We start from the raw sequence: 20,972 nt of genomic DNA on the forward strand, positions 1-20,972 counted from the left end.
ACAACCAATAAAAAAAAACTGAAAAATAAATAAATAAATAAATAAATAAATTACCAAAAAGGGCTGGGGATGTGGCTCAGTGATTGAGTGCCCCTGAGTCAAACCCCTGTAACCTCCCCCCAAACTGAAAAAAAAAAAAATTCCCGAGGAAAGGCTAAAGTAAAAATAATAATAATTATTATTTTTGGTACTGGGGATTGAACCCAGGGGCACTCTATCATTGAGCCACACCCCCACTCCTTTTTATTTTTTAAGACAGGGTCTCACTGAATTGCTGAGGCTGGCCTTCAACTTTCAATCCTTTTGCCTCAGCCCCAGCCTTCCAAACCAATAGGATTATAGTTGTGCACCACAGCACATGGCTCATTGTTTTTTTTAAAGCTAAGTTTAACCAAGACCAATAAACGATAAATCACCATGCCAATGTCCTCCAATGACACTGGAGAAAAGATAACTAATATATCAATTGATGGGTTTTGCTAAACCATAAGTATCATCTTCATACCAGACTGCACTCCAAGACAAAAATGGCTTTATCTCAAATTCTCAAGAACAACTACTTAATTCATAGCAAACATTTGTACATAAACTAACAAAACTTAAATGCCTGGAAATATTTATAATTTCAAGGTTTCTCTGAAACTTATTTACAACATTATTTTTAAATATTACTTTTAAAAATTATAACAGAAATAACAATAAATAATAAAGTCAGTTTAGTATTAATCTCAATCCAAATTATCACTTATTTTGTCAAGACTTCTTCTGATATCAAATATGAATTGTTATTAATATTTGTGGATAAATATTTAATTCAACATGTAAAAAGGCTGAAAAAAATTATAAAGAATCTTATAAACAGTTACCAAATGTAGGAGATACAATGGTTTGAAACTTAAGCATCAACTAAAGTATTTTCAATTTAAACAAAATTTAAAAATACTTCTAATACATATCATACTTTGTTATTAACATTATTATTAATGGCAAAATATCTTTTTCTAAATTATGAAAAAGAATAAATCAATTGTTGGGTTGAAAAAAAGACATCAAACATCCATGACTTCTGAATATATTACCCACCTATGTTCCACCGCCTATATTTGGCATCATCAAATTGTTGTCTCAAGACTAGGAAATCTATAACATCAGGCATATCGTGGTATCTAAGCACAAATAGAAACAAACTAATTAGATCATATTTTAGGAAAAAATATTCAAAACATGTTTAAATTTATCTGAATCTTGAAAAACAATCTATAATACTAAGAAACCACTGGTTCTTTCAATAGTCCTTACTTCATGGTAAATGATCCACCAGTCAGTTTACCAGTATCAGGATCCAAAAAAGCAAGTTTAAGGCAGCAAAGGGTAGGTAATCCCACTTCATATTTTATGCCAACTATTTTCATCAGTTCTTGTTCCTAAGATATAGAAAATAAGAAATCACATTTACAAAATAAACCACAAAACAGATTGCTAAACATAACTAAGAAAACATTTCTTGGTTTTAATATTCATCTGCATGGTAATTACTCTGTGCACATGTAAAAATTGAGCTATGTATTTAAGATGTGCACTTTATGGTTTACAGGTTGTACTGCAATTTTTAAAAAAGTATAATAGTTTTCCAACATAATTTCAAAGAATGCAAGATAATTTTGAACTACTGCTGATAAAATCCAGATGACAAAATAAAGTCTACCTTAAACACTAGTGTCATCTAATTTTCACTATTATCAAATTTTGTATGCAATTTATAAAGTTTATCAGTGAATATAAACTCAATCTTGAGTTTCTTTGACTGAAAAATCAAACCCTTTTAATCTACAAAACCACTTCAATTAAACAAGGGAACTTCATCATTCAGTTTCCTATAGTGAAAATAGTAACCCTTAATACATTTTTTCCATGACCCCTAAATAAATCTTTATAGTTACATAATAAATACCATACCCGTAGTTCCATTTTATGCCATGGTTGTTTTTTAGGATTGATACTATAAATTTTATTTTTCCGGGCCATTTCAACATATGCTTCATGTCCTTGTCGGAAATAATAAACCTAAAAAGTAGATAAAAGCCACAATTTAAAAATCTGGATGTTTCCAAGAATGTAAGACATCAACTAAAATTGCAGAGAAAATCTCATATGTCTTCTGAGCTAATAGAAATTCTGATACTGGCTTCCCCCCCTCAATTCCTTAAATTGTCTCAGCATCACTTAATCATAACCAAAGTGTTCTAAATAACATTAGTATATACTTAGAAATTTAAGATGGGGCATTTTTTTTTTATTTCATCATTTATTAGGTTCAAAATAAGTTAATTTCTCTTGCAAAATAAAGTCACTTGTAACCAGTAATCATAATAAATTCATGTTCACCTACTTTTTTCTTACATTTTAGCAGATAGTAAGACAGTGCAGCATATATTTATTCTCATTTCATAAAGATCAAGTTTAGGTGACGTCTAACAACTGTCAATTACTTGAACACAGTAGTTTGACACCAAGTATTATTCTCAGTACTACAAATTTAAAAAGCTTGTTGAAAAATGCTATTCAAATCTTAGTAATACTTTGGAATAGCCACTTTTCCTATTACTTTCATTCTCTTCATTACTAATTCAGTTGTCTGCAACTTCAAATGCAGGAATGGAGTTGAATAAAAAGGATTTAAGTATTCAAACATCAGCACCCAAAAATAAAATGGAAACAATTTCAAAGGAAATCATTTAATCAGGAATTACAAACTTTCTGACAATCTTGAAATACCATAGTAAATGTATTTAGTCTCTCCTTAATGCTGTAGGATCTGTAAGACCAATCATTATATTTAACCTATACCATAACAGCGTGATAATGCTCCAAGTTCCTCAGATCTTCTGATGCAAACAGGATCTCTAAAAAAAATTATTCTATACTTTCCTTTAGAGTCACTCTTGTATTAAAAGTTTGTTTTCCTTGTTTAACTGTCAGTTACCACTTCAGTACAAATTTAGAGTGCTTTACGAAACCAGCTTTTTTCAGTTTTTATTATTGTTACTCATGTTAACAGACACCAGATAACACTATGTCTGTGTATAAAATAAGGAAATATGACCCTGGGTGAGAACTTATGATCTAAATCCTTACATTTTCATTCTAAATTTATAAGTATACAGCCTAAAATGGGAGTGCCAGTTTTTATCTTTGGTCCTGGGAACTGAACCCAGACGGGTTCAACTACTGAGCCACATTCCCAGCCCCTTTTTGTGACAGGGTCTCATTAAGTTACTGGGGCTGGCTTTGAAGATGTGAGCCTCCCAAGACACTGAGATTACAGGCTAGGGACACCATGCCCAGCAAGAGGTAACAATCTTAAATAGAGAGTTGAAGTATAGTTCAGTTGTAAGGCCCTTGCCTAACTGGTATGCAGCCTTGAGTTTGATCCCAACTCTGCCAAAGATAAAAATTTAAATAAAATAAATAATAGTTCTTATTCTAAGACCATAGATTTTAGAAACAAATATGAACATATGGGTAAATGAAATATTTTGAAATAAAATTATATGCAAAAAAGCTAAATTTTATTGTAACATGCTATATATTTAATTTTTTAATTAAGAGAAACAAATATATTAATATATTCCTTTAGAAAAAAAATATTTGTTTTGAAAGAAAAAAAAAAGCATTACTTGTGACTGAACCCAGAAGGACTTTACCACTGAGCTACATCCCAACCTTTTTTTTTTTTGGAGACAAGGTCTTGCTAAATTGTCCAGGTTGGCTTTGAACTTGTGATCCTCCTGCTTCAGCCTCCTGAGTTGCTGGTATTACAGGCACGTGCCACCACACCTGGCAATAAATGTCAACAAAGCTTCCTTTCTCTTATAATATTTAGATGATTAAAAATTTATAGCAGTCTTAAAAAAGATTATTGTTAACCCTTTCCTCCTAAATGTACTTTCTCCATACACAGCTGTGAATGAGTTATTTGTATAAACCTGTTGTAATCTTCTATAGTTGTGTTTCAAGAACTACAAAATGTTCCAGGTTATTACTCAAACAAACAAGCAAAACAAAAAACAAAGAATAATTAAAAAGTTTAAAAGTACCTCATCACCCATCTGTGGCACAAATGGACATCTTCGGGGAATAGTATCTGTAATCCATGTTGATGGTAACCATTCTTCTAATGTCAAACCATTTTCAGTTAGTTCTCCCACAGCCAATCTCTAAATTTGGAACATTATAAAGTAATATTATCCAAAGAAGCACAATAGAGCTCATTAAAGAAAAGGACTTTCGTACACAAATTGTTTTCTTTAAACATTAAAAATCTTACTCTAGAAAAAACGGTGGCATCAGCAACATTTATTCAATTAATCCAAATCATTGACAAAAACTAGACAGCAAAACCAAAATCTATAGATAACATTCATATAAGACATCCTCACAAATCCTGAAGTGTAAGCTCTGTGTTAGTTTTCTCCCTTTAAAAATACTATCAGTCTTGGGATGGGGTTGTAACTCAGTGGTAGAGCACTTGCCCGGCATGTGTGAGGCACTGGGTTCGATTCTAAGGACCGCATATAAATAAATGAATAAAATAAAGGTCCATCAACAACTTAAAATTTAAAAAAAGTATCAGTTTTACAAACACTACTTATAAGAAATTATGACATAATTTGAATTTTAAAAAATCCTATTTTTAGTGTTAGAAATAATAAGATATTCTCATATGGGTTAAGTATTCCTATAAGATACAGAAAGCTAATTGTTTCCATGTGCTTGACATTATACTTCTAAATAGCCTGAGGATGTTCCTCTCCCCTTCTTTTGCCCTTTTTTTTTGTTTTGCGGTATTGGGGGGGGGGGCGGGGGTGGGGGGGGGGCGGGGGTGAGGGGGCGGGGGGGCGGGACCCCAGAGCCTCACACATCCTAGGTAAGTGCTCTGCCACTGAGTTATACTGAGTTGTAAGCCCTCCTCTCCCTTTCTTAAATAGCAATTTCATTCTTGGCTCATGTTAAGCTCCTTCCAAAAAAGAAAATCAGAGTTCCCCTGACCCCAAATGAAATGTTGTTAAGCCATGTCCCTTACTTTTTAACTTTGATGGATAAAAGTAACGCTATGCCTCTGAAAAAGGGGTTTTTGAAAAATTTTGCTGAACACCTACAAGCAGCCTTAACAGTCTTGTTATTGCTTCCTTAGACTTAGTAAAAATGGAAAAAGGGCCTTTGAAACCTACTATTATAACTAGAGAAACTTTATGCAACTGATTTAAATTGTTGTGGTTCAGTGTATATGCTCTAAGACTTCTAAATTTCATTCTGTTGAGTTTTTTTTTTTTTAACAAAGTAGTTACCACTATGAGTTAATGGAATGTTTACTGAAAGAAGCAATACCACAGATTATGATTATGAACACTACTGGCAGCAGGTAATTTTTTTAACTTTTTTAAAAAATTACTATTGTCCAGACTGGCCCTGGTTTGTGAACCTCCTATCTAAGCCTCCCGAGTAACTGGGAACTTAGTGCACATCACCATGCCCAGTACTGCCAGATACTACTATAATTGTTTCCCATTACACATTTTCCTTTTTTTATTAATCACACTATTATGATTCTCAAACACATCAGGAGCATTCTCATCTTGGAGAATAAGGGAGAAGTAAAGGTCTTTCAAACTTCCTATATGGGAGATGAGTTCATTGGAGAATTGTAGGAAGAGAATTTTAGGTAGAAGAGCATAACTATGTACTCATTAAAACAGGGATTGGCAAATCATGGTCCACAGTCCAAATTCAGTTTGCCAACTGTTTTTATAAATCAAGCTTTATCAGAATACAGCTGTACCCATTCATTCATGTATTATTTATGGCTGCTGTAAGTCTATAAAGGTGAAGTAGCTGGCTTTATATGGAAAAGTTTATCATCCCCTGCTTTAGAGACTAGACCTAGAAAAAAAGGGGTAGAAGCAGAAAAACAGATGGGAGGCTATTGTAGTAACACAATAGTTCATGGAGGCTTGCATCAGTGTAATAACAGTGGACGTGGTGCAAAACAGTTAAATACTGAATAAATTTAGAAGACAGGGGCAGATTAATTCCCTGATAGAATGGATGTTGAACATAACAGAAAAAAAAAAAAGGAATTAAGGATAACTTCAGAAATCTTGGAATAAAAAAACTCAAAAGACAGGAGTTGTCATCAGTGTTGAGGGTGGAATAGAGCATATTTGAGAAGAAAGCTTGGGAAGTAAAGTTTTGCATATACTAGATTTGAGATACATTATTAAGTCAAATAATAACCAAACAGTTATATGATTTGTGAACAGTTATCAAATAGTCACTCTGTTATTCACTAAGTATATTACAGTTAGACCCCGTTATGGTTTGGATCTTAAATGTTCCCTAAAGGCATATGTGTTGAAGACTTTAATGCCGGTGTGGTGTGCTAAAATTGAGTATTTCTCAAATTTTCCAGCTTCATGATTTGAAATTTTCTTACTTGGGGAGGTATAGTTAACCGATTCCTTATCTTCTTCACTAAGCCCAACTCAAATCTTTTTTATTCTAGATCTTCTCTGAAACCCTAACATTAAGATGTTCCCATTTGGGCTGGGATTGTGGCTCAGGTGACAGAGCACTTGCCTCACATGTATGAGGCACTGGGTTCGATCCTCAGCACCACATAAAAATTAATAAATAAATCTATAACAAAAAAAATATTAAAACCTTTTTTAAAAAAAAAAAAACATGCTCCCATTGAATTTTTGAGTTATCTCTATAATAAATCTCTCAATGAAATATATTATTAGATCACATAACATTTCCTCTATTTTTATCTTAGGGCACTGAAGCATCTTGTTAGGCCACATAATTTTTGGAATAAACACTATGTTTTACATTTCCTTTTAAATCATATTATTTTATAAACTGTAATAAATATTTATTGACTTAATATACAGAGCTCCAAATGACATGAGAAATAGATGTATATATGTTATGTGAGTACATCACCTAAGATATGTTTACTACATCTCTGAAGAATTTTACTTTTAATTATTATTTTCTATTACCCCTCCCTTTTTTGCTTGATTATAAAAGAATTAGCCTTATGGGAAAATATTTTTGTTTGTTCACACATGTAATAACATTACTTCTTAACTCTGTAATTCTGCATAAGGGAAATAATAAGCCAGGCCTGGTGGCACACACCTATAATCCCAACTAGTTATAGATGCTGCTAGGATTGCCAATTCAAGCCTAGTTTTGGCAACATAACAAGACTCCACCTCAAAAGTAAATATGTAAAAATAAATAGAAATACTATTGTGTTATTTAAGTTAAAGATTAAGTAATAAAATAGTTCCATCTATTGCGGATGTACTGGTAGACATGCGAACAAAAATTCAAACTCAAGACAATAAGCTATAGCATCTTAACCTTAATAAAGTGTGTTCCATGCACAGCTCCTGTCATGATACTTTGTCACAGCAAAACAGTGAAATTAAAATATGCCAAACAGTAAACAGAAGATTCAAATGTGACCATGCATGAAGGAAACCACAGTTTGTGGATAACTATCAAACTAAGAAAGACCAGATAATGCAACCTGTGCTCTTGGGACCAAAGAATTACATTCTTTCTGTGATATATTACTGGCAGATCTCAAAAGTTCATCAAAACTGATGAAAAAGATTATTTACCTTATTAGCCAGACACATGGCTAAATCAATTTCATTAACCAATCTATCACATAAAACAACCACTCAGAATATATTTATCATCACTCACAAATACAAAACAAACAAATCAACCAACCAACCTATGGGCAAATGTGGCATTCTCTTCAGTAAAGATTGCCCAAACAAAGAACAAAGAAAGTGACAAAAATAGTAGCTATAGAATCCAGATTAAAGTAATTCATAATTATAAAGCTGAAATAAACACAAACTCAACCAAATATGATTCCCTATTATAGTATTTTAGAGAGTAGACAACATGGCCCTCATACTACATGTACTTTGAAGCAAAAATTAAAACAGTCGCTATATTCATTTCCTGGTTAGAGAATTTCAACTCCATAAGAGCAGATAATTTTTTTCCATAATACTTTTTTTTTTTTTTAACTCTCTTTGCTCTCTCTCGAATTATCCACCGACTTAACAAATCAATACTACTCTCTGAGGACAAAAAAACTATGGCTCACACACTAGGTAAGTTAATAGGCTTGTTACAACAAGCCTATTTTAAAAATTCAGCATTGAATTCATATTTGCTTTGTGGTCAACTATAACAAGTTTTGTTTTTTATTATGTGATGTTTTCCCTAGAATTTGTTTATTTTTAGCAAGAACAATTAGAGTGGTTAAACATGAATTCAATTAAGTAGAAATATACTTTGTTTTAGAGCAATTGTTTTTTACAAAAATATATAAATAAGTCCCATCAGATTATCAAGAAAAAAATCTGTTCCTGTATTAAAATTAAATGCTCAATATTTACTTATATTTGTGAGTAAACCCTATTACATCTAAAAACTTGTGTAACCTAGATGTATTTTGGTATACTTTATACATCTGAGTATTTTCTATTATTACTTGCTAACAGAAATCATTAAGGTTAATGATATTTAAGTTCCACTACTCTTTAAAAACGCATACTTTAAGTCATTTTCATAAAGGAATATACAAATTTACAATTTCTAAAATCGACCTTTTGTTTTCTTTCTTTGGGTTTCTTTTTCTTTGGTGATGTTGCTCCATCTTTTTCTTCATTTACTTTTTTCTTTTCCTTTTTAATATGTTTTTGCTTCTGTTTTTCTGATTCCTCTTCATCATCTGAACTGCTTTCTGCTTTCTTGGTTTTATGCTTGGGAACTTTCTTTGGTGGTTGTAAATTAATTCCTGCATCTGCTGTCCAGTCAGAATAATCACTGGAGTAGTCACTAAGAAAAAAAGAAGGGATTTCCAAAATATAAACAGAGCATATAGTTTAAGACTTTGCTTAATAAAAAGGGAAAGATTATAACAGAAAAAGGAATAACAGAATAGTACACACTTAAAGATCTAAAATATTTTCTTAATTTTCAAATTATCTTCAAAATTTCTTTACTCATGTGAAGAAATGATATTTCATGTAGGTTAAGATTATTCTATCTCCCTACATCTTAGGAGCATCTTATGCTTCAAAGCATGCTATGATTCAGAGAAATATAGGTGTTACTCACTTATGTATCATATTTGCCATTTCTTTTCTGTTACCTTTCAGACCTATCTTACTAAAGTGATGTTAAGGCAAAATAATCTAGTTATGTTATCTTCTGTTTTAATTTTAGTATGTGAGAATATTTAACTACTTCATTTTGAATAATTTTATAAAAATCATCCCAGGTAAAAATCATAACTAAAATATTTTTAGTATGATTTCATTATGAAACTTAAAATGATTTTTAAGAATTTAAATAAAAAATGTTTTCAGATACTATATTCTAAAACAGGCTTGCCTCAGTTTATTTATGAGCATTTTATTTACATTGAGTCCACTCTTTGCCACTATAAATGGCACATTCCAAATCTCAAGTTGCTCCTCAGCAGTACTCAGCTCTTACAGAGTATCTTCTGCCAGTATAACTACAAATGCCAGACTGACTGTTCTCTACAACAAATGTCCTCAACTGCTAAAGCCAAAAGCACTCAATACAATACACTGTGTTTGGTTTGAGATATTCATTTGCATTGCTGAGCAAAAACAAAGCAAAAAATTTCCTTCACTGAAATGTTTCAAACACAGGTTAGATACAACCACATGCATCTGTGGAGTCACTACTGTGGAAATTGGAAAGTCCTCAGTTCTAGGATTAATAAAAGTAACTCTTATAGCTTCCACTTAGTGCTTCTCTTGGCACTTTTATTTTAAGAGCCACCGAGGAGGGAACAATTATCATTCTCCAAGCATTTATTCCTTCTTGCCTTACAAGGTCAGTTGTGGCCATCAGTCCTTTAACAATGTGAACCACCAATATCAAAACAATCCTCACTTACATGATCAAATGAGATGCAAATAATAGAAAAAAGCTTATTCCCATTGCTAGAAAAGAATTTATTGATAGTATTCAATAAATTCCATTATATAAGATAGTTAACTCTATAAGATCTTGTTACTTTCATAATTTTATGCTTAAACATGTCTTAAAATCAGTAATAAGCCGGGTGCAATGGCACACCCTGTAATCCCAGCAGCTCAGGAGGCAGAGGCAGGAGGATTGTTAGTTCAAAGCCAGCCTCAGCAATGAGGAGGTGCTAGGCAACTCAGTGAAACTCTGTCTCTAAATAAAATACAAAAAAAGGCTGGGGATGTGGCTCAGTGGTTGAGTGCCAATGAGTTCAACACCTGGTACAAACAAAACAAAACAAAACAAAAATTAGTAATTAAAAACTGGCATATAATTCAGATTATACATAATAGCATTCAGAAGATACAATACCAAGTAGGCAGTTAAATGGATCATTCTACATATCTAATTGTACTTTCCAAAAAAATATTTCTATAGAGAAAATAGGAAAAGAAAAAAATTTCCTAAATTTTGAAAAACTGAAAGCATCTTTGAAGAAAACTTTTAGAGTTTTTGAAATGTCCTGCTAATGGGAAAAAATTTTACAGTTTTCTAGTGATTTTATAATAATTTTTGGAGAAATCAAAATTCATTTACCTAGAACTGCCATCACTGTGCCATGCTCTCTCCTCTTCTTCAGAAGTTCCACCACTGACAGCAACCACTTCACCTTCCTAAGACATTGAAGACATATTTTATTAAATCATTTTAGAAAATAACATCCTGTGATTATAGAATATCAATGACAAAATACTAATGATGTTGGAATATTTAAATTAAAACCTTAACACAGCTTAATTTTACTCAAAAAAGACAATGTATATGAAGACATAATACTCAATAATACTAGATTCAGACAACTCTCAGATAATTAACATTTTAAAAACTTCATATCTTCTAAATTGAAAGATATCAAATCCCAGTTTATATTTGAAATTAATTTCTACTTTCTGGGCCTTTAAAAAATTAAGAATTTTTTTTCTGGATATACTTTCATAACATTAAAGTTAGGCACATTATGTTTTGCCTATTATTATTAAAATAGTTTTATCATACAAAAAAACAGGATAATCCATCTCTTATCCAAATGGAAAAAGATTAAAAAAAAAATAGCAAGACATTACTTCTCCTTAGTAAATATTAATTAGTGAAGGCATTTTCTTCAAAAAAGTCAGGTTTTTGGTCACAAAATCTTATATAACTTCTTTGCTCAAATAAACTTTATGCTCTAATAACAATAGCCCTTCATATTTATTAAGCTTTTACTGTATGTCAGAAATGACTCTAAGCACTTTTGTCTATATCACCCCATTTTGTCTCAACAAAACTGTGTTGGTGGTAAGAAGCAGCTTTAATATAAGAAACTAAAGCTTAAAAAGGTTAAGAAATTTGCCCAAGGCAGCACAACTAGTAAGCAGTAAGGCTTAATTTGAAGCCAGATCATTTTATTCCAAAGCTAAGACAACTTTCTATTATGGTTCACAGTTAAAACTTGGTATGCATATTTGGATCATTCTTCAAGAGGATAATGAGATGTATTATTCATCTGTGATTTAAATAAAATGATATATTTTGGAGGAAAGTTTTCCCATTTTGATGTCTTATTGAAAAATGTGAATTAGGACCATTCCAAAGAGTTCTGAAAATTACAGGTCCATGCCACTGTTCACAGCTTGCCCTGTTCATAGAGAATATACTTACAGAATTCTCATAATATCTAACACCACTTGATAAAACACTGCTCCAAAAGTGAATAGCTGTCAACATCTCTGAAACCCTGACTTAATTAAGGGGAAGAGAAGTGATGATGAGGGAAGAAAGGTTAAGGACATGGTTTTAAGTACTAAATAAGATTGGTTTTGTGACTACAAACTGATTGCCTTTGCTAAGAGAATGTATATTTTAGAAGGGACAAATTTATGGATGCAATTATAAATGACAAATACTAAAATAAATATACATGCACACATACCCCAACAAGGCTTTAAACGGTTACCGTAATTAAAAACTAACCAAAACTGTCAAAAACCTATTGATTCATTCTTATAGTTACATTATACAAGTGCATCATGGTATTATTTTAAAAGTTTGGTATTAAAGTAAAGGGAAGCTGCATTTAATCCCAGCTATACCATTTAATAGTTAGGTGGATCTGAACTCTAAACACCTTTGAACCTCAGAACTCATACATAATGTGATTTGTTTTATGGATTTAAGATTATGAATATATATATGCCATGCCTAGAAGTTAGTCATGGAAGTTATCAAAGTGCTGAAATCTTACATCTGAAGAACTAGTGCCATTTTCTATCTCCTCCAATGGTCTAGGAGTCTCTTCCAGTGCAGATCTTGTACGATAATTATGTTGATTTGCTTGTTGCTTTTTGGATTCCCCAAGATCCAGGAGATGCTCATGAGCATGATTCTGAAAAAAATAAAATGAAATTTATTCACAGTATGCTTAAAGAATAGACTTCTTAATTTAAAAGTTCATTTTTTCATTATTAAACAACTCATTCATATATATCATGGAAATGGACTAGATTATAGTATGAACTATATTTCAACATTACATCAAGTTAAATCACAAGATAATACACTGAAATTTACTTGCTGATTAATAAGTTTAAAATATCTTTTTTCCAAGTAAGTGATGTGAAGATTCATGATAGAAGACTAAGACAAACAATGAACTCTTTATTTTGTACTTACACCAAATCTATAGAAATGATTTAAAAAAAAAAAAAGAACAATGGACTATGGGGCACATATAACAGGCAGAGGCCAAATGGAAAACAAAACAGTGATTTAAAAAAACAAAACTATCCTGTCTATGTTTCTTTTACTGGAGATAAATCTGAGAGGTCATCTGTCATAGATGAGAAAACAAGCAATAATGAAACACCTGACAAAATCCACACAGTGACAGAGATTAACTCAACAAACAAGAATATGCATCTGAAAAATTAAGTTAATAAAGCAATCTCAAAGGCAAATAAGAAAGTAACATATCCATGAAATATATAAGTAGAGTTTTGTAGAAAATTATGGAAAAAAAATCAATCAGTCTTGAAGTTAAAAAACAAAAACTATCACAACTGAGAATGAAATAAATATTCATATACAAGGATACAAGATTTACTCCACATAGATCATCTGTAAAAGAATTACTAAATGGTTTCATAATTTTGTAGAAACTTTGGGAAATATATAAAGGTATAAAAAGAAAAAAAATAATGTTCAATGACAATGTCACTAATTTTGACCAATCCATTTTTAAGAATTTAATATATCTTTTTTCTTTCATATAACAAACATTTCTACTTACTCAAATCTGTGTCATTAAAAATTCTTACTGAACTTTTAAAGCTTTATCCATAATACCCACTTCTATAAAATAAATTCCAAATCAAAGAACATAAACATTTTAAATGCCTCAATACATGATGCAGTGAAGGAGAAAGCCAGCTGTCAACCAATATTACTTCTTTCCCTTTCCCACAAACAAAAAAACAAAACAAAAACAATTTGCTTTATTTATTGGGCTATCATGTGGCTACACTTTTGGCCAATAAGGAATCTGGTACAATATTATTGAGCAACATCAAAGAGCCTTCCTCAGGAGAACACACGTGGCCCTTTGCAACTTCCTCTCTTGATCATCCATCCTATGACCTTAAATGAGGATGTTGGTAGTTTGAGGCCTAAGTCAAATCCAGGAGTATCAGAAATGAAAAAATTCCAGTCCTCAACAATTAGGGTGCCATATGAGGTCTGGATTATTCACTTTAGAATTTTGATATATTTCCAATTAAACTAAGTCACTGTGAGCTGGGTCAGAAAATCAGTTAACTTTGTTCTTTAGGTGGTAACTTGGACATATAATTTTCCTTGACTTTAGACTCAAAGATTTTCAAGCTAACTAAGGGCAAAGTAGGCAGAACAATAGATTCTTATGATTCCTTGACAATAAAGTACTTACATCTCTCTCTGATTAGGGCATGACCAACTCAAATTCATTGATCCAAAAATTTTGCCAGAGTAGGATAACAGAGAACCTGGCAGCAAAAGAGGGACAATCCGCCCCTCTTAATGGGAAAACTAAGAACTTTTATGGCAGTATTAGCAGATGTGATTATTTACAATAACAAATAAGTGAAAACAAAAAGATATAACAAAGAAAAAAACCCAAAACATTGCTCTAGAGTATGCAGCCAAGACTGAACTAAAGAGCTCATATTTAGGCAGATTATAATTTATTAGATTTAATGAGTATATATACAAATTGGCATTTGAAGAAATGGCATGCTAGAAGGCAGGAAATGTAGAATTAAAAAAATTAAATGGTAAACCATAGATACAAAGAGATAATCAGGAGTTAACTACATAATTTTATTTCATTAATTATCCCATTTAGAGTATTAACATTTGTAATTGAAAAGGGGGGGGGGGGTCTTAAAATAGTCATCACCAGTATAACTCCCCATTACGTACAAACACAAGAATGGGATTAAAATTGGAATGGGCTGCACTCCATGTAAGTATAATGTGTCAAAATACACCCTATATATCTAAAAACAACAAAGGTCATCATACTTACAGAGCAAATTATTAAACATCAAAGCAATTAATATTTACCTTTGAAACACTAAGTATTTTATTCTCTTTTGCAACAGTTAAGTGTTTCCTTTTTTCTTCTGACCTATAAGTCTTTATTTCTTCTTCTCCCTTTGCAGTCCGCCATTCTTCCTGCCGACTGAAAGAGAATATTAAAAACTATACATGTTAGTTTTCCCCCAAAAGGAATGTTAGCTTTTAGAGAAAGAATGCTACTCATATTTTCTTTCTGAATGGAAGCATGTGATAAAGTTCTGAGTTTAAATTCTTAAGTCATAGGCTCAGGACATCTAGCATTAAATGACTGGCATACTGGAAAGATAAGATGTAGACTACAAGAAAAACTTTTTCTGCTGTGGTCTTTGGCAAATCAAGTATTAGATTCTTCGACCACAGTTATTCTTAGGGTAAGTATCCTAAGGATTAGAAACTGGACTTTCTGTTTTTTAAATTGAGTATAGGCATATTTAGGTTTTTTAAGAAAGTGCTGACCAGTTTTCCATCGAGGCTCTACCATTTTATATTCTCATAAAAAATTCTTAAGGAATCCAATGTTCTCTACATCTTCCCCAGCATTTGGTGCTGTCACTAAAAATTTTAGCCAGATAGGTATGCAGTAAAATTTCCTTAGTAGCTAATGATTTTAATATCTTTTCAGGTGTTTATTTGCTATTCTCTTAAGTAAAAGGTCTGTTCATGTCTTTCACCCATTTTCTGACTGGATTGTATTATTTATTATTGAGCTTTAAGAGTTATTTATAATGTTAAAGATATTAGCCCCCTTTTTAAAATATATGTTTGTATTTAATTTTATTCACAGTAATTAGTCTGGTTTATTTAAGAGCCTTTTAGAATCAAACTTTAAATTAGCTACCAGGGGCAAATTCTAAAAGATCCCCAAAGAAAGTGTTAGGGACAAGATCTAGGAAGGCCAAACTAAAAATAACCTCTAAAGAGAAAGCCAGAGCCTTGCTTGACCTTGGGCTTAATGGTTAAATACAATGGTAAAGAGATAAAAGGGTAGAGTATTTAAAGAGAAATATCTTTATTTCTCAAGTTTCCTTCTATGTGCAGAAGGCAGAACCTCAGGCAAGTGAGCAATCATACCCTGGTATGCTCCAGATTAGGATGGCCCAGCCCTGTGCAACTAATTGCAATGTATATATTCTGCTTTGCACTTTTAAGAAGCAAACAATCCCAGTGGTTTGGAAGTTCAAAAGCCAGCCTCAACATCTTAGTAAGACCCTGTCTCAAAATAAAAAAATAAAAAAGGGCTAGGGATGTAGCTCAGTGGTTAAGTGCCCCTGGTTTCAATTCCTGGTACAAAACAAAACAAACAGATAAACCAAATGTCTCATAGAAAGAAAAATATGATGACCATCCCTGGGTTCAATTCCTGGTACAAAACAAAACAAACAGATAAACCAAATGTCTCATAGAAAGAAAAATATGATGACCATCGGCTACTCATTTTTCAGGTTTAGTATTAAGAAGCATAGTCTCCCGCAAATAAAAGTCATATCCTTCAAAACCGTACCAGAAATAAAAAGTAACATTCTGATTTCCTATGTGTCTTATTCGCCTCTATTATTTTTCAGTTCATTCAGAATTCGTATTGAAAAGTTGATTTATTAGACCCCCTTTCAACATTAGAATTAAAAACTGGGAAAGGAGCCAACTAAAAAAGGATGAGTTAGTTAACTTTTTATTAAGGACATCTGTATCATAAGTTACTACTCACATTTATATCTTAGGTAGATATTTAATCCTCAATCCCCAAACAAATTCTAAGTATTGTCCAATCAAAAAGCTCAACCTGTACGATTAAATCTAAAAATGTTAACTATATAATTACTATTATATTTTGATTTTAAGAACTAGAAAGTCTTAAAATCCAATTCTCAAAGAATATTACACTTTTTATTATAGTATACAAGTCAGTATTAACTTAGATTCATAAAGACCTCATTCATGAATATTTTAGTTCCCCATAATACATAGTATGAGAAGAGGATTATGTTAAATCAATTTTTAATCCATAAATGCATATTTTAAAATTTAAAAATTTTAATATACAAGATAGTTATATATTTTCCAGTAAATGGTTTTTCTTTATGCCCCTGAATAATTATATAATAGTGAAATTCATTAAAAATCCCAAATAATATCAAGTATATAAAATGTGTTTAAGATACAAATAAGACAAACTGAGATTTATATATCAATCTTAAGCTACTCAATAAAATCTCCAGTTTGGTAAGTTCAAATTAATGGGTTTTTCCTTCCATTCATCTTGGCACATTCCATCTCATACCATTTACATGACTTACTCCTGAAATGAACATATTTAAAAATTTTTCTACAGTCAGAAATAGCTTAAAATACTAGCTTTTCAGATAAATTTTAAAAAATCATAAGGCTGAAAAGATATTTTAAAGACTATAATTCAAAATGAAAGCAAGCAACTATGGTATATACAAATTAACAATTCCCTTACCTGGCTACACCAGCTGACAGCTCAGGTACTACCACCCTTCGACTCCATGCTACAAGATCCCGCTCTGTGGCTATCTCACTCCTTGGTGCATTGCTATGCATTTGCCGTACACCTTCAATTTGTCCACTACGTCTTAGTCCTACATTTGGTGGTGAATGAACCTCTGAGGTAGAACTTACAGATCCTAAGTTTAAAAAAAAAAAATTAGTATGGTAAGTTCTATTTAGTCATACTTCTCCATTAGTTTGTAACCGGAGAAAAAAAGTCAAAATTGTTCTATTGTTCATAAGAAACACAATATTATAGCCACTAATTAAATTATTAAATCAGGAGCTAAATCACAGACAAAAGGTTAATAAAAACAAAATATGGTTATGGTTATTCAGTTGTTAATTCAATGAATCTTAAGTATGAACTGTTAAGACCCAAGCACTGTAAGTAAAAATCATTACTTCATAAGTAGCAAAATCAAACTGAAGGACATTTATGGTTCAGTAATTTGTTTTGGTTTTTTCAAGCTTTATAAAAAGCAACAATAAGGGTGATGAGCTATTGAAAATGTGGCTGGGAATATAGCTCAGTAATAAGGCACTTGCCCAGCATGTGCAAGACTAAGTGTTCAATCCAAAGCATTGCCCCCCGCCCCAAAAAATACCACTCATTTCTAATGTTTTATTACAGAAAACTTGAAAAAATACACACAGTAAAAAAAAAATCAGTATCTATAATTTAAAGCTTCATATTATGAACATTTTCAGGACATTAAACTATGTACAAAAACATGATCATTTGACAGCCCAATATTTCATTTTATGGATGTAACATATTTCAGAATTTAAAATATTTAACTTAAAATAGAACTTTTGCTTACCTCTACTTAAGCGACTGGTGTTACCAATACCTGCTTCACCAGAACGTCTGAGGTCTTGTTCTTGTTGTAGTCTTTGAATCATGCTGTCCAGGGGACTGATTTCCTGGTTTGCTTGCTGACTTAAAACTTGGTTTAATCCTATAAAATAAGTACAAAGATATTAAGAATATTTCAGAAACTCTTCAAACCATTTTACTCATCAACCTTGGAATCTATAATTAAATGTAAATTTTGTTTGGTTAAAAGACCTAAAATTAACAACTATAAATGCTAAGAGTAAAGCAAAGAAAGAAAGAAAAAAGAGAGACAGCGAGAGAAAGAGTGTGTGAGAGATGCGTGCACACATACATACCCCCATATTAGTCCATTAAAGGTAATGATTAGAGTGAGTATAACTGCTTTTACTATGTATTTACCAAGATCCAGGCACTCATAATTTTTAATTTAATCAAGTATGTATTATTAATTCTACGTTAAAGATAACAAACAAAAACTAAAATAATTATTAAAACTCATACATCAAGGAAGTGGCAAAAGTAAAATTTCTATTTAGAGCACAGTTTCTTAAAAAAAAAAAAAAAAAAGATCTCATTACCTATGTTCTCAAAAGAACTTTAATGCTTCATTTATGCAACAAATTTTTGACTGTCTACTCTGTGCTAGTAACTATGGTAAGTACTGGGGATACAGTGGTGAATAAGAGATGTCAAGATCCCCACCTTGCAGGAGCTAACATCCAGATGTGGAAAGTAAGTAATATATCTACAGATAAATGCACATTGTGAAAGATGTTAAAATAAAGAGGGTGATAAGATTCTTAAGAAAGGGTGGGTATGGGAAGAGATGGGTAATATCTGTGTCGAGTTGGAACTTACAGAAGTTGTTTTTAAGAAGTTAATGCTTTAACTGAGACTTGAATTAGCCATGTGCAAAGCTAGAAAAAGTTCACTCCGAGAGTACGCAACAAGTCCAAAGGCTCTAAGACCCAAAAGAATTCTGTGTATTTTGATTCATCCTACTTTTCTAGCATCAACTTTTACCCATAATAATCACAGAGGACCACCTGATACTTCTATCTTCCTAACAGAAAATACTACTTGACCACAGAATTTCCAGTTAAGGATAAACATAACAAAATCTAACTCCTCCTTCAAGCATCAACTAAAGAGCAAACTTCATATTTACTCCATAAAATCTTCCCAAAATACCTCTTGATAGAATTAGCTGCAAACCTCTTTCAATTTCATACCAATCTATACATATCTTAGTAATCAGCCCAGTATGTAACATAAAGGAAAGCTTGGGCAATAGTTAGTTCCTTAAAAACCTGTACTGTCTTTAAGAATCTTAATATTTCTAAAGATAATACAATGCTATATATATATATATATATATATATATATATATATATATATATATATATATATATGTAAATTTTGATGATGCTGAATAAAATATAAGAATATAAGACATGAAAATGCCATGGGAGTAAAGAAAGGAACAGTTAATATTCGATGTGCAGGCATATAAACTAATTGCAGCAGAATTTTAGATTGGGCTTAAATTGGGAAGACAGAAGAATATTTTAAATGTAGTGGGGTAAGAAAGGTACAAGGAAAGAAAAATTACATGTACTAAGCATATGATATTTCATTTTCTAAAATTTTTTTGTTAGTTATACATGGACACAATATCTTTGTTTACTTATTTTTATGTGGTGCTAAGGATTGAACTGAGTGCCTCACATGTGCAAGGCAAGCACTCTGCCACTGAGCCATAACCCCAGACCTGCTATTTCATTTTACAGGAGAAAACTATAATTCAATAAAATAAAATTATCCACATCACAAGGTTAGAAAATTGTAAAAGCTCAGAGGCAAAGCTGAAATATCCATATGTGCTTTCCTGATTTGCTGTTGGGAAAACAAGTCATGTTTGAATATTGATGAGTAATTGGGCATAGATCAAATTTACAACTGAGGAAACATAAAAAGTGTGCTATCCAATGTCAATGCAACAAAATTGCATTCAAATTAATTTATTATAATAGCCAAGATTAACTTTTATCTATATTTCAATCAAAAATTATTATTGATCTAGATTTGCAAATATAAATATAGTTCATAATGATGCTACAGAATTTCTGAATAAAAATTTTCTTTTGTTCTATTTTTATACTTAAGAAATCCAAAATAATGATAGTAAAGATTTTTTACTCTGAATTTTGTAAATCAGAACATTGAAAAATTTTGTGACTCAGTATGAAGCCATAATTATTGCTAAAGATTCTTCTGTGATCCACTATTAAAAACTAGTTTCTCTTTCATTTTTGAGCTCATATCTGCTTTATACACTAAGAATAGCTTGGTGTTAAAGAAAGAACAATGAACCAAGAAGCAGAGGTAAGGTTATTACTCTGTGATTCCATGACACAATACTGTTAAACTTCATTTTGTCAACTTTAAGGATCAAAATACTATAGATAGAAGGATTAAATATTATATATGAAAGGTTTTTTTTATATACTATTAAATGGAGAAAAAGAAAGCAATGATAATTAAAGTGCACTGATATTTTAATAATAAATGAGTCCTTTCTTTATTTCCCTGTGTCTGAAATCCCAGCCCACATACCTATTTTGAGACCTGAGCAAAATTTGACTCTTGCCCACTGCAGTACCACAAACTGAAGGCATTCATTTTTTGATTTCAGTCCAATGACCAATATTTCTCTAATACTGAGACTTCTGTAATCTGAAGATCTGCTTAGACAAATACTAGTTGTTCTCAATTCTTTTGAGTTTATGCAGTATCCATATGCTGAGACACATGAGTTTCACATACTTAGGATATCAAGTCTACACTCCTCTGTACAAGTGGTAGCAAG

The 20,972-nt window shown here is 31.6% G+C and overlaps 1 protein-coding gene across 2 annotated transcripts in view; it reads right to left on the reverse strand.

Moving 5' to 3' along the window:
• The window catches only part of PHIP (PHIP subunit of CUL4-Ring ligase complex), a 138,684-nt gene that overhangs the window by 34,627 nt on the left and 83,085 nt on the right, over positions 1–20,972 (reverse strand). For both annotated transcript variants that reach the window (XM_081294677.1, XM_081294678.1), the window contains exons 18-27: positions 18,087–18,224; positions 17,216–17,399; positions 14,740–14,857; positions 12,386–12,526; positions 10,699–10,775; positions 8,703–8,934; positions 4,098–4,217; positions 1,957–2,064; positions 1,300–1,424; positions 1,084–1,166 (exon numbers count right to left, since the gene is read on the reverse strand). In XM_081294677.1, coding sequence (XP_081150803.1) covers positions 1,084–1,166; positions 1,300–1,424; positions 1,957–2,064; positions 4,098–4,217; positions 8,703–8,934; positions 10,699–10,775; positions 12,386–12,526; positions 14,740–14,857; positions 17,216–17,399; positions 18,087–18,224 — 1,326 coding nt within the window. The remainder of the gene's footprint in view (positions 1–1,083; positions 1,167–1,299; positions 1,425–1,956; positions 2,065–4,097; positions 4,218–8,702; positions 8,935–10,698; positions 10,776–12,385; positions 12,527–14,739; positions 14,858–17,215; positions 17,400–18,086; positions 18,225–20,972) is intronic.

Source organism: Spermophilus citellus (assembly GCF_964194105.1).
Source record: "Spermophilus citellus genome assembly, chromosome: 5".
In the NCBI taxonomy this organism is placed as follows: Eukaryota; Metazoa; Chordata; class Mammalia; order Rodentia; family Sciuridae; genus Spermophilus; species Spermophilus citellus.